Below are 12,393 nucleotides of genomic sequence, written 5' to 3' on the forward strand. Positions count from 1 at the left end.
TTAGCAAAATGGTTCAGAATAAGGCTTCCCGCTGAATAGAATTATTATTATAATAATCTTTACTAGGTTAACCCTTACTTAATAGTTGTTAAGGTTATTATCATTATTAAAAAATGTCATAATTTTATTTTCCAGAACCTATTTTATTTCTCAAAGTTTTGTGTTTTTTTTTTTAAATCCCCTTTCACATTTCATATTTTTGTTTCGTGATGATCGAATAAAATTTTCATTGAAATCAAAATATAGATAGGTACCTACGTCCATATTAATGAACAAATTCTGCGTAGAGATCAGCGTTTTTGTTTTGGTCATTGTTTTGGAAAAAAAATGTCGTAGACAGATTAAGAATGTTTTTTCAAAGCTTTTTTCACGATAAGTTAATAAAAACACTTGTTTAAAAGATTAATTAGAATTTTAGAAAAATCTTTGGTTAAATAACGAAAAGCGTCCAGAACAGAAACCTTCTAGTGAGGCAGGTTACTTTCACATTTGTAATATTAATCATGTAATTGCAATAAACGCCCGGGTTTCCGGCAATTAATAAAAAAAACTTTTTATACAAAACTATAAAAAACTTAATATTGTACACAGGTTCCTATTTTTATAATTTAGTTTATGTTAAGTATGTTATGTTTATGTTATGTTTGGTTTATTTATGTTACGTTATGTTATGTTTATGACGTGTAATCAATTATATTCTGTAATTTGTCGTTTTTGTTAATAAGAAAAATGTTAATTGTGTATGGCCAAGATCACCCCTAATGGGTAAAAGCCAAAATAAAGAATAATAAAAAAAAATCAAATAAAAACACAAAATTTCGTGGTAATATTCTAAAAACCATTTTTCAAATCTGAAGGAGGTGTTTCAATTCATAACTAAATTCTGAAACACTCGTATGACTAATATTACTCGTATGACACAAATTACTCGTATGTATAAAATTTTCTTCAACTTCAAACGAAAAAATCACTTACGTGTACGTATTTCTACGCATCGTCTTTTATTGACGGGAATTGAACCGAGTCGAATGCGTAATCTCCTTATCCAAACCCATTATCTTTACTAAGACCACGGAAACTTGAGTGACTAACCTTTCCTTAACCCAAAGTACCTACATAGTATCTTTCTAGATAAAACACCAAAATACCTGTTTTACCTGCATACCATTCGAACAGCTAATCTCTTTCCGGAAAACCCTTAAAAGAAGTTATTTGGAAACTAATTATAATAAAAATAAAATATTTTTAAATAACATAAATGATAAATTAACTTCATTCGGTGAGCGAAGATCAGTGAAAGAATGGACTCAATTGGTCAAGTAGCCACCGAGCGCGAGCGCGGTGCGGCATTACTCAGCACGCCAACAACCGAAGGTTACATTTTTCGGAGGGGTTTAACCAAAACCTCCTAGATCACAAGGGATCACGGGACACTGAATCAAATCAGCCTCCTAAATTGTATGAGAACCTTCGAAAAATGTATTTTTATTTGTTTTTTTAAATGAACTAAAATATTTTAAGATGTTTTAATAGAAAAGAATAAATTTAAAAAAAAATAGAAATGAAAATTTGTAAAATCCCATACAAGTTGGGAGGCTGCTTTGAATGAGTGTCCCGGCCTTGTGATCTAGGAGGTTTTGGTTTAACCCCCACCCCTCTTGGTTACGCCCGTGTTGGTACTCTGTATTTACTGTAAATACAATATAGGTGCAAGTGAGATTCGTTTCTGTACATTGAAAACTCTTCTATGTGAAAATATTGGCCTGCAATGCTGACAACTGTCTCATAGGCAAGCAATGTACCAACAAAAGATGTCCCACTATTTTTATTGTATTTGATTGGTCTGGGAATTTGAAGTTAATTTGAGAAACTTAATGCAATAATTCACTTCACGGCTGTCATTTGGAAAGTAGATAAATCATTAAATAGCCAAACAGTCCAGTGCTTGTCTTCTGGTCACTGAGGCACTGGTTCGATTCAAATAATTGCAACTTGGCCTCAGAAGAATACTTGGTTTACTTTCTAGCTTTCTTTAAAGTAACTTTTTTCATACCTTGGCAAGTGAAACCCAGTTACTAAATGTTTGACAACTTGACTCTTGGTGCATTGTTGAATATCTAGGCCAATCAATCTCGAATGGCACATAGAAATCACCATTACTTTAAGAATTGATTATTTGAATTGCTGTTGCAATCATTTTGACTGTATTTTGACTGTAAAGATTACGGTTATAATTACCCTAGCACTAATCGAACGATTGCAATTATCCTAAGAAAATTTTGTCATAAAATAAATGCCCTTTTTGAATTAATTGTAAAATTTACACAATTAAACGATTTTTCTTTATTTTTTTTATCACCATCCCAAGGCTAATAAATACTTTAAGGCAAAGGTCTTGCGCTTAATTGCAAAATTTGTATTTTGAAAAATGTATTCGTCCATATTCAATATTATGATAGGTAGAGAAACATTGTTTTCAATTTTCGAGCGCTTCTTTGAAGAAATCATAACCTGAGAAGAAAACAACTAACATATTGGAATAAATCTATCGTTCGATTTTCAACATATGTGCAACAGAATTGTGATTGCTTTTTCACAATTAATTTTATAAATTCGTAATTTAGTATTTTTACATATCATTTTAACGTTAATTTAACACACATAAATACCTACAGATATACATATGAGAGATGATAATAATAAACGTGTAACTTCAAACCATTCATACTTTTAACCACGTATTCAAATTAAATAGTTCCAAGTGTTGGAATACCTACAAATAATACCTCGAAACAGCAGTTGTATTTATCATATGGGTATTATTGTATTGAATATCCGAACAGCTGACCCCCGCCCGGGGCTTAAAAAGGCCATTTCAAATCTTATTAGCTGTGACCCAATTTGGAAACCATCAATAGGATAAATAATTAATTAATTTTGAGATGTGATGTTTTGGATTGTAATATTACTCGCGATGTTTTTGTGATGCTTCCTCGACACAGTTACACAGACGCGCTTACACTTTCAAAGGAAGCCCAATCAAAAGAATTCCATCAAAAGCATGTCAACACCTCACCAAAAATTTCAATAATCCTTGCATTTGGTTTGGGAACTTGTACCGATTGGTTTGATATTTTGACTCGAGGGTGCAGTTTTATATTTCCTACCTGTCGGATAATCTGGGTGGCTGCAGCCTTATGAGATTACACGGAACCTTTCACACACGAGCACACACACCTGTGCGGTCAAATCACAGCTGTAGACCAAGCTCAGTCTCCACTGCGACAAAAAGCTACAGGTATGGATGAAATTCGTGCGACCTCGCTGTAAACATCTTTCATTTCTTACCTGGGCTTTTGTGAGGAGTGTTTGAACGGTTGGGTTTGTTGACTAGGTGGTTTAGTAATTACGCTTTGGTGGGTGGGGTTCGTATCAGAAGTTTTGCCAGTTTTGCTTGAACGGTGGAAGAGCTCGGTCGTAGCTTTTGTTTTCCTGTACAATTACTTCGACGCGCGCCAGATTTGAAATGAATACGTTGGGCTTTGCGGTTCCTAATAATTCAAATCGATTTTAACCGCCACAAATCGAATCGAGAGAAGCGGTTATTATTCTATCTAGTCTGAAGGTCGCTTCGTAGTAATAATTGGAATACCTTCTTCACTCCGTGTGTTTAGTGGTGTTTTAAGTATATGGGTTATGTTTTAAACTTGTAATTTATTAAAAGGTCAACACCGGCCTGTGAATGGTTTTAGGGTTGAAACAGACACCGCCCGATGAGGTTTGTTCAATTTAATTACTTAACCACTATCAATAATATATTAAAAATACTTACAGAATCCAACATATTACATTCACAACATTAACAGTTTTTTTTTGGCTAGAGCAGGCAAAGAGCAGGCTAAAAACGACCACCCATATCTTTCTTCGGGTACCTACTTAGAAGGCACAACCTTTTTGTGTACAAATAGCTTTCAAATCTATGTTATTCAATACAATGGGCATTTTTTCAGGGGAACGAATCTTACTCACCCAAGATTATGAAAATTTCGCCATAATATTATTTTTGAAGTGGATACCAAATCAAAAACATTTTAATTAAAATATGTGTAAAATTAACTTTTTGGCTTTGGTTTACCAAATTACTGTTGATCTGTAGTTTCATTTATATTTTGAAATATTTTTGAAATTTAAATTGGCTTCACAACATTTTATCAATTACATTTTTAAAGCTATACTGATTAATTACTAAATTATTAATTAACATTAACCAAAATATCTATATATTTTCGGCCAATCGTTAATGACACTGCTCAGAAAATACTCCTTAATAACACCACATTTAAATTCTACGTAATGGCATTCCTTTTCATTAAATCATTTTAATGCCAATTTTTAAGTATACTACTTCTTGAGCATTATTGTTTCCTCATTCAAATTTTTCTCGTTATTCAAAAATCGTTCACCAAACCACCTGCTCCAACTCCACTACAATGTTTAAAATCTTTTTGTATGCCAATTTTAAGGGCAGTGAAAAATAATATTGTTAAATTGTGTCATTTTTCCTTATTCATCAAAAATCATACACATATAACTATGAAGTTCAAAAGTCGAGTACACGTTTTTAAAAGCTTGAAACAATAATGTATGGGCTAGCAAAATTTTGAATTCCAACGACTTTTTCTCAAGTTCACCTCTTAGAAAGGAATCTCATACCAATATTATATTCCATGAATCGGTCAGAAGTGAATGACGTCAGCCAACTTCTAATGCTCGGTCGTTACGTTGATTCTTGATTTACAACCTCATTGTTTCCTCAGAGCACGCTGGTTTAAATTCTGCCATGTTAACAATATTATTATTAGTGTTTCCAATTCAATTTTTAAAGCCTTCCTTGTTATGTTGGCATTGGCAGAACGTTTTTTAGGCCTTAGGTATGTTGATCGTTATTCGTTGTAGAACGAGCAGGTTTAACGAGGGTGGTGTTAACATTGCGTAAATCACAGAATCGAAGTTGACGTTTATTTTTCAGAACAACATTATTAAACCATTGAAAGGAATGTTAAATTTTACTCGTTAAATGAGAAATTACGATAAACTCGTATCGTAATAACATTAAATTGTTTACGACCCAGTTCGCATCCGCATCAAAATCTGACACTTCAGTATATTTTAAAGAAGATTTTAATAAAATTGTAAACTTCTATTTAGACATCTTAATAAATACAAACATCCCCATGTTTCTATTTTAACAAATATGTTCGGTTACAATCATTTTTATGTTCTTTATTCGTGATATTCCAATGAATTCACTTTCAAAATGTTGTATTTGTATTTGAATATATTTTTTAAATCATATTCTAATTTAAGCCTTGTTTTGGATTTAATCTCTTTCGTAGCTTTCTTTCCAGTATCAAACATGAACAAATCTACAACTTATCTGTAAATACTACAAAATCATAGATCGCCAATAAATATATTTTTATTAGAAAGTTTGACTGTTATTTTTGAAGATCTGTAAATTATATTTCAACTTACAGCAACTGTTATGATAATATATTGTCCAAAAGTTAACACGGAAACAAAACATTATGGACATCAACAGCACTCCATTAATTGCGCAAAATATCAAATTACTGTACTTATCTTTATTACAAGTACGTGGGTACTGGTTATTTTATTATCTGTGACCTCAAAAATATTCTTCAAGAATAGAAATACGTGTAATTCTGTAATATAATAAAATGACACATATAAGAAGGTAATTCAATTCGTGGAAAAAAGCTTTGTAAATAAATGGGACATTCGCCCATTCAAAGCACAGAGATGCCAAAAAAACACAACCATATTATTAAGGTGGCAATTTTCTAAACTTATTTGGGTCGTTCGGCTTCTTATTTTGCCCCTCATTTTATTTTTATTTCATAATACTTAAAGTAAAGCTTCAAAGCAGTTGTACTTTTAAATAAATCAGTAAACAAAAAATTTTAATGGTTTTCCACAAGGATCAAGTCTGGGTCCACTCAATATAAAAAAGTGTACTTTATTTTCAATGAAGATAATTGATTCAGTTTTATCTTTAACTGTTTAACTATTGATTTATATTCCTAACTGCAGATTTTAGTTTCAACACTCTATAGACTATTGGGCTAATAGATATATCAGGTTAATTACACATACCTACGGAAAACTATTTACGTTAGAAGACACGACGATAAATTGCCCACAACGTTTCAATGCTTAAATATTATTATTTTTATGTATTCATTAGTATCACATATTTTAGATTAGCTTTGAGGATGTGACACGAGTAAGCACTGTTGATACGGAGCACCTTATTAAAATATCCGCCTACTGGCATACATCATTTCTCATCTCATTACCCGCCCTCTTATGGCCCACTCTGGCTGATGGATTTAGTAGATCTTTTTATGCTAACCTAAATAAATAAATAATGTCGCATCTCAGCACGTGGGCGACGTCTACTACACTAAACTCACATCTAAAATCTAAATTTTCCATTGATGAAATAACACAGAAAAATATGCGTTCGTAACTTTGTCTCTAAGACAAAGATGGTGGTTCTTTCTTTGGTCAAGCAGAAGTCAAAATTCTCAACGATCTATCACAAAAATCCAAAAGATGACTGGGTTATAATAAACAGTTGTTGTCTCTTTTCGTGTTTGGTCATTTCGACAATACGCTGTCCCAAAAGTCATTTATGTTTGTTTTTTGTTGCAAAACCGCCGAATTAAAAAAATATCATAGTCATGATATAATATAATATATACCGTTTCTTCCGCTGTTCAAAAGTTGTTTTTCGATAACGAGAAAATAATGACAGCTTCGAGTGCATCCATGCATAGGATCAATTTTTGTTGTTAATAAAGGATAAAATTACTAATCATAATTTTAATTTAGCACCCAAAATAAGTCCTAAATCTGTTGTTTCCCGTATTCAAAACCGTAAAAGACTTGCTGGCTTTGATGATAATCTTATTACGGAAATAACAAATTAGTGATGACTCGTTTTTTTTAATTCAATTTGGCTTTATAAACGCATTCTGAAAGAAACCTGCCAAAAAACCAAACTTTTTGTGTTCATCGAACATAATAATTAGGGAAAGATTGTTGCTAATGTATTCATAATTCACTTAGGAGTTAATCTTATTTATTTGAATCAGTATAGCCAACGAGGACTCGCGAATTTAAATCTTATTAACAAATTGGTCGGTGTATCGTGGCGTAGTTAGAGGGATCGCTTTTTTAATTGGATGATTTTACATTGGCCCATGGAACAACGGCCTTCAGAAGGCAATCAGCTTCGTTTACGACTATAGTCTTCATCAGTTCTCGTTGGGGTATTGTGTTAGAAACTTCTACATGTCATATTTTATGTTATGTATGTTAAATCATTAATTTGGCTTCAATGGCTGGACCAGTTTGAACTCTTAGATTGATGTGTGCTTTGGGGTCAATAACTCTTAATCCAACTAATGTCTGACATTAGAGCGGCCTCTGTTGATACCTGTAATTATTAGTGTGTGATTTTTTGGCGGAATTAGTTCTTCTGAAAAGCCGCCGCGGTAACGGCCTGGAGACTTTTAAGTGTATTGCGCGACTCTTTTTAAGGAAGTGAATCTCTTTGCGGCACATTTGGACCACCTGCCACAGTCGTTTTACTCGTAAGGAAAGACATTAAATATTTAAAATATCGAACCGTAATTGAGACATTTTTTTAATGAATCAGTTTGTGCTTGTAATAACATTTCTAGGTGATTATTTTTATTTTTATGTGACACCTCACAAGAGCGCCCGTGTCCGTGCAGTATAAAGGAAGGGGAGCTATGTCGCCACCCGGTTGGATAGCGTTGTGATGCGGGTTAAGGTAGGTGCTGTATTAAGGGATTTATAAATGCGTGTCTTGAACAGGCCTGGATTATATGAAGGAGGAAAAACAGATGCCAGTAGCTCGTTCCACATACGAGCCGTCTTACAAAAAAAAACGGGTCGAAGAAGCGGTCCGTTCTCATGAAACCAACATCAACTGTGAACGGATATTTTCATGTGCACCGGTGCACTGGGGATCAATGTGCTAGCTAAAAAGCAGGCTCCATTAAAATACTTGTAGAACAGACTCGGCATGCCTACGTTGCGTCCGTATATTAGAGATGGCAATCGGTCTGTTAACAATGGATTGTCTATCAGACAGAGCGTAACGAAGTCATGTTTTGACTCGACCTCTCTGAATTTCGTCTGTCTGTAAATTTGTTAATGTGCTCCGTGTTCATTTTTATTCCGCCAGATCGTACGAGCTTTGTAAGCGGAGTTCTTGCAGTGTGCGGAATAATCAACATTACGCGAAATTTACTGTTTACAGAACTAATAGAACCTAATAAATGCAATACCTTTTCTTCCATATATATTCGGGCTTTATTTCTTTGTGGTTGCTTATAAAGTTTAAATGTTAACTCATAATATTTCTGCCAGGATTTGAAATTGCCTTCACGACATTTTCAAATCAATGAGCGCCTAATATTCAATGTTTACAACAACTGATAAAAGTCAGTATAATCACAAATGTTGAAAACATCATAATTATTTCGTCTCTTGTTTTTGTGGATCTTTTCAGAGTAGTGGGAGTTTAAGGCAACAGTGGGTAGAACGCCTTGTAAAAAACCTTACAATGTTCTGACATAATACGTGTTACATAAGACACACACTGTTAAGTACAATATACCAGGATCACACGTTGAACAAAGTAAAAGCAATAATTGTAGTTATAGCGATTAAATCTTATATCATCTCACGATTGTTTCGCTATGTTTTCACACGACATATTATTACCAAGGTCAGGGTACTCCACTCAACTCTTATGCGCTCCTGTTACTTGGTGTTTTTACATCCACGCATTAACGTTCACACATTCATGGTCTCGGAGTCTCGGAGGAAAATGATTAGGCTGTTTTTTTCTTTTTTCAACATTAATTAAAAGCCTTTACCGTTGGTAAATTGCCAATTTTACATAACGATGTCCTTGAAGAAAAAGAGCCTTGTCGTAAATATCATTCGGGAGTTCAGAAAAGTGAAAGTCATTACTTATCCTGTTGTAACCTGTAAATTACCTTATCCTTAACTAAGGAATATACTCGTACTTATCCCCTATTTAGCATTGGCATGAACAAGAGCGAGTGAGACAGCCGCGTAACGATCGCTACTCGCTCTAGTTTATGTCAAAGCTAAAATGAGGAGGATAAGTATATTCCTTAGCTAAGGATAAATAACGTGAATCCACCTCATGGATTCATAGTTTGATCAATTTTAACCAAACTGGCCAAACCTTCTGCAAACGTCAGATAAAATACCAATTTGTGATAATTGGTTAAAGTACAAGTGCTAAAAATGCAGTCTACAGCGACCTCCTAAGCAAAATTAAATTGTACGTGCAACATAAGTGTCCAAACTGCCCGAAGCCAGACTGAAGTATCTAGCGAATCAGTTCTAGTCGGTCTAGTATGTTTTTGCGAAATCTTTTCCAAAATTGAAAATTTGGAAAAACCGCAATTACTTGGTTGATATCCATACATTTTTAATGAATACACACCTACTCATGTCCTTGTAATAAAATGATGTCAAAAATATTGTTTTCCAGCTGTAATTTGAGAAGTCGTGCGTGGTAGATCATAAAGATTTAGTTCATTATTTCACAAAATTAATTTCTTTAATATCCTTTTTTATCTTTTTAACCTCGCATGTTAATTCATGTTTCCTTGAATGAATGTTAACTGTGCCTATTTTGTATAAAAACTCGTAGAAGCCTGATTATCGGAACTAATTATTAATACCAAAGTTTTGTGACAAATTGAACATCCGAATAGTATTATACACGTTATTAAAAAAAAAACTCTTTTTTTAGAATACGAAGGTGCGCTGTAGTTTATCGGTGGGGCGAGATGTAAAATAAATAGAGCCATTACTATGACTGTGTGTCCATAATTTAGTAATTCATTCAAAGATTCTACAAACTCAAACACAAGAACGTTATTATTCGTGATTATGTGAAAATTCCAGTTATATGTCTTCTCAACCGGCTAACTTTGTTAGAATCTTGTTAAATTCCAATAATTGAAGTTGTTGACTTGAGTCTACATCCGGTTGTAAATCAAGGCATTATTTTATGTATCATTAAATAAAAATGTCGTTGCAACTGTACGTGTTTTACGACCAGTGATAATTTTGTTGCGGTCACAATAAAAACACTCAGAGAAAGGTTTAACAGTGTGACAATGCAATAATTTTGATAAACGCTTTACCTTGCTGTCATCATTACTATCATGTTTTTCTTTCAGAGATACTTTCAGAATTGCCCCGGTGAAAGACCACCGTTCAGATTCGAAGTGTTGCTGAAATAGCTTTAGCCGTGTTTGGTAATCATACCTACTTCCCAGCTTACACCATCCCCATCTACTTTTTCAGAAAGACATCCAGCATACATAAAGTATCGTTTAGAATGATGAAACTTGAAAGCATTTGCCAAATAATGTTAAAATATAGCCCGTCATCTCACGGGTCGGTAAGCAGAAAAGTTCCACAACAGAACAGAAAAAATAAAATAAAATTTTTAACATATCACCTTTACCAAGGTTGTTTAAGGGAAATTCTCCATGTATGGTGTAGGGGCTCGCCTTGCCACTGGGCGACGGCCTGGACGAGAGTGTTTTCCGATTTATTATATTAACATGTAACTATGTTTTACGATAGTAATCTAAAGATTTATTTTTCTTTTCTTTCATGTCTTATGTTAGTATCCTTTCATTTTCTAAGATTTCTAATTCAAAAAGATGATAAATATGACAGTCACATAACCAGAGTATTATTCTATTCAGTTACATTTTGGTTACAGAAAGAACAAGGTTCTAATGCTTTCGGAGTCACGATTTTCATGCTTTATTTCGAGGTTACTCCTTTGTTGTTTTCTCGGTACAATTTGTCAACACAGAGCTGTGGATTGACTAATGTGGTTTCTTTTGTATTTTCCTACAAATTGAACCACAAATAGCCACAAACATTCTTTTAGCATATAAAATCTACGGTTTCTTGTAATTTTCGACAAAATTATTTCGTTAGGTTTTTGATATAATAATTATACAGCAGTTATACACGATGTCCGGAAACTTATAGTACAAACGGGAAACAAGTGAATCTAATTAAATTACATTTCTTGTTCATAAATTTAATACAATCTTCTAAGTAAAGCAAGGCCTTCCGCTTTCTAGATAGACATAGTTGTTCATCAAGTTGATGAACGAAGACAAATTTGAGCTTAGGGAAACAGAGTCTCAGCAGTTTTTCGGGATTATCTTCGCTATGGCCTCCGATAAGTAAAAACTTTCCCCGATTACTAATTCAGCTTTGTTAGCACGGTTTTTACATTTTAATTCAATTCTTCACACCTATGTACCTTTCCTTTTAAAGACTTTGAATTGTATTTGTCTAACTTATTGTAAATGGTTTGTCGGTCCATTTAACATTAATACATTAGACATTAGTCACGCAGTGTCGTGATTGTAGATGTCTATTGTCATCAAAACATAATGGGTCGCTGGGATTTATTTCCGGTTCCTACACTTCCTGCGATATTCTTGAATAGACAGACAGCTGAGATTTATTTCTTTACATCGTGTTTACTAGGAGAATGGGAAATACAAAAAGGCCGGTCAACAAACATATTAATTAGTAAGGAAAATCTATACTCATCATTATCAGCAGGCGACGTTCCAAACTTGTGCTATGATATGAGGTCTACTGCTTATACCAATAAATACCCAGGGAGCGCCTTCATAGTTCTATGAGAGGTAGTACGAAATCATCCCTTACTTATCTTTACCTAATTTTAATGTAAAATTTTTAGCCTCATTAATAAATCTAAAACAAGTAGAGATCATAAAAGAAATCATTGCCTTTGTCATTGATTATTTTCATGTTTTTGTTTATTAATTATTCTAACCTGCGTATTATCTAATTGGTAAATTCTTCGTTGATATCGAAGATCGGTTGAGATAGTTCTAAAGAAGCCAATAAAATCAGTTTAAAATTTTTGAACATTTTGTTTGAATGTTAATCACGTAAAATAATGTAATCGCTTGCGCGTAAAGCGTAACCTACAAACCCCCAAAAATACCTGCCGCATCCGTCATCTACCATCTGTGAGATGAATGCGAAAGTCCGCGAGTACCTTGATAATAATAACAATTTAAGGCTGGCCCTTTAAATTGGCCCAGAAAGCCTCCTCCGACCCGCTGGCCTTAATTCCCTGACATAGTATTCTGTATACAGCAGAGCCTGTTTTGAGGGATGCAACTCGGACGTTGGACATTGCTGTGATCGCTGCCACTT

The 12,393-nt window shown here is 33.7% G+C and overlaps 1 protein-coding gene across 3 annotated transcripts in view; it reads left to right on the top strand.

Moving 5' to 3' along the window:
* LOC149419810 (leucine zipper putative tumor suppressor 2 homolog) overlaps positions 1-12,393 on the top strand; it is a 317,696-nt gene that overhangs the window by 251,241 nt on the left and 54,062 nt on the right. Inside the window, exon 1 of one of the 3 annotated variants that reach the window (XM_089637041.1) lies at positions 3,464-3,778. The exons of the other annotated variants lie outside the window; for them this stretch is intronic. Within the exon in view, the coding sequence (XP_089493167.1) occupies positions 3,743-3,778 (36 nt within the window). The 5' untranslated portion in view covers positions 3,464-3,742. Of the gene's footprint in view, positions 1-3,463; positions 3,779-12,393 lie in introns of those variants that run through there. 3 annotated transcript variants of the gene reach the window in all.

This window comes from Hesperophylax consimilis, chromosome 11, assembly GCF_061612785.1.
Source record: "Hesperophylax consimilis isolate HC1 chromosome 11, BYU_Hcon_1.0, whole genome shotgun sequence".
Lineage (NCBI taxonomy): Eukaryota > Metazoa > Arthropoda > Insecta > Trichoptera > Limnephilidae > Hesperophylax > Hesperophylax consimilis.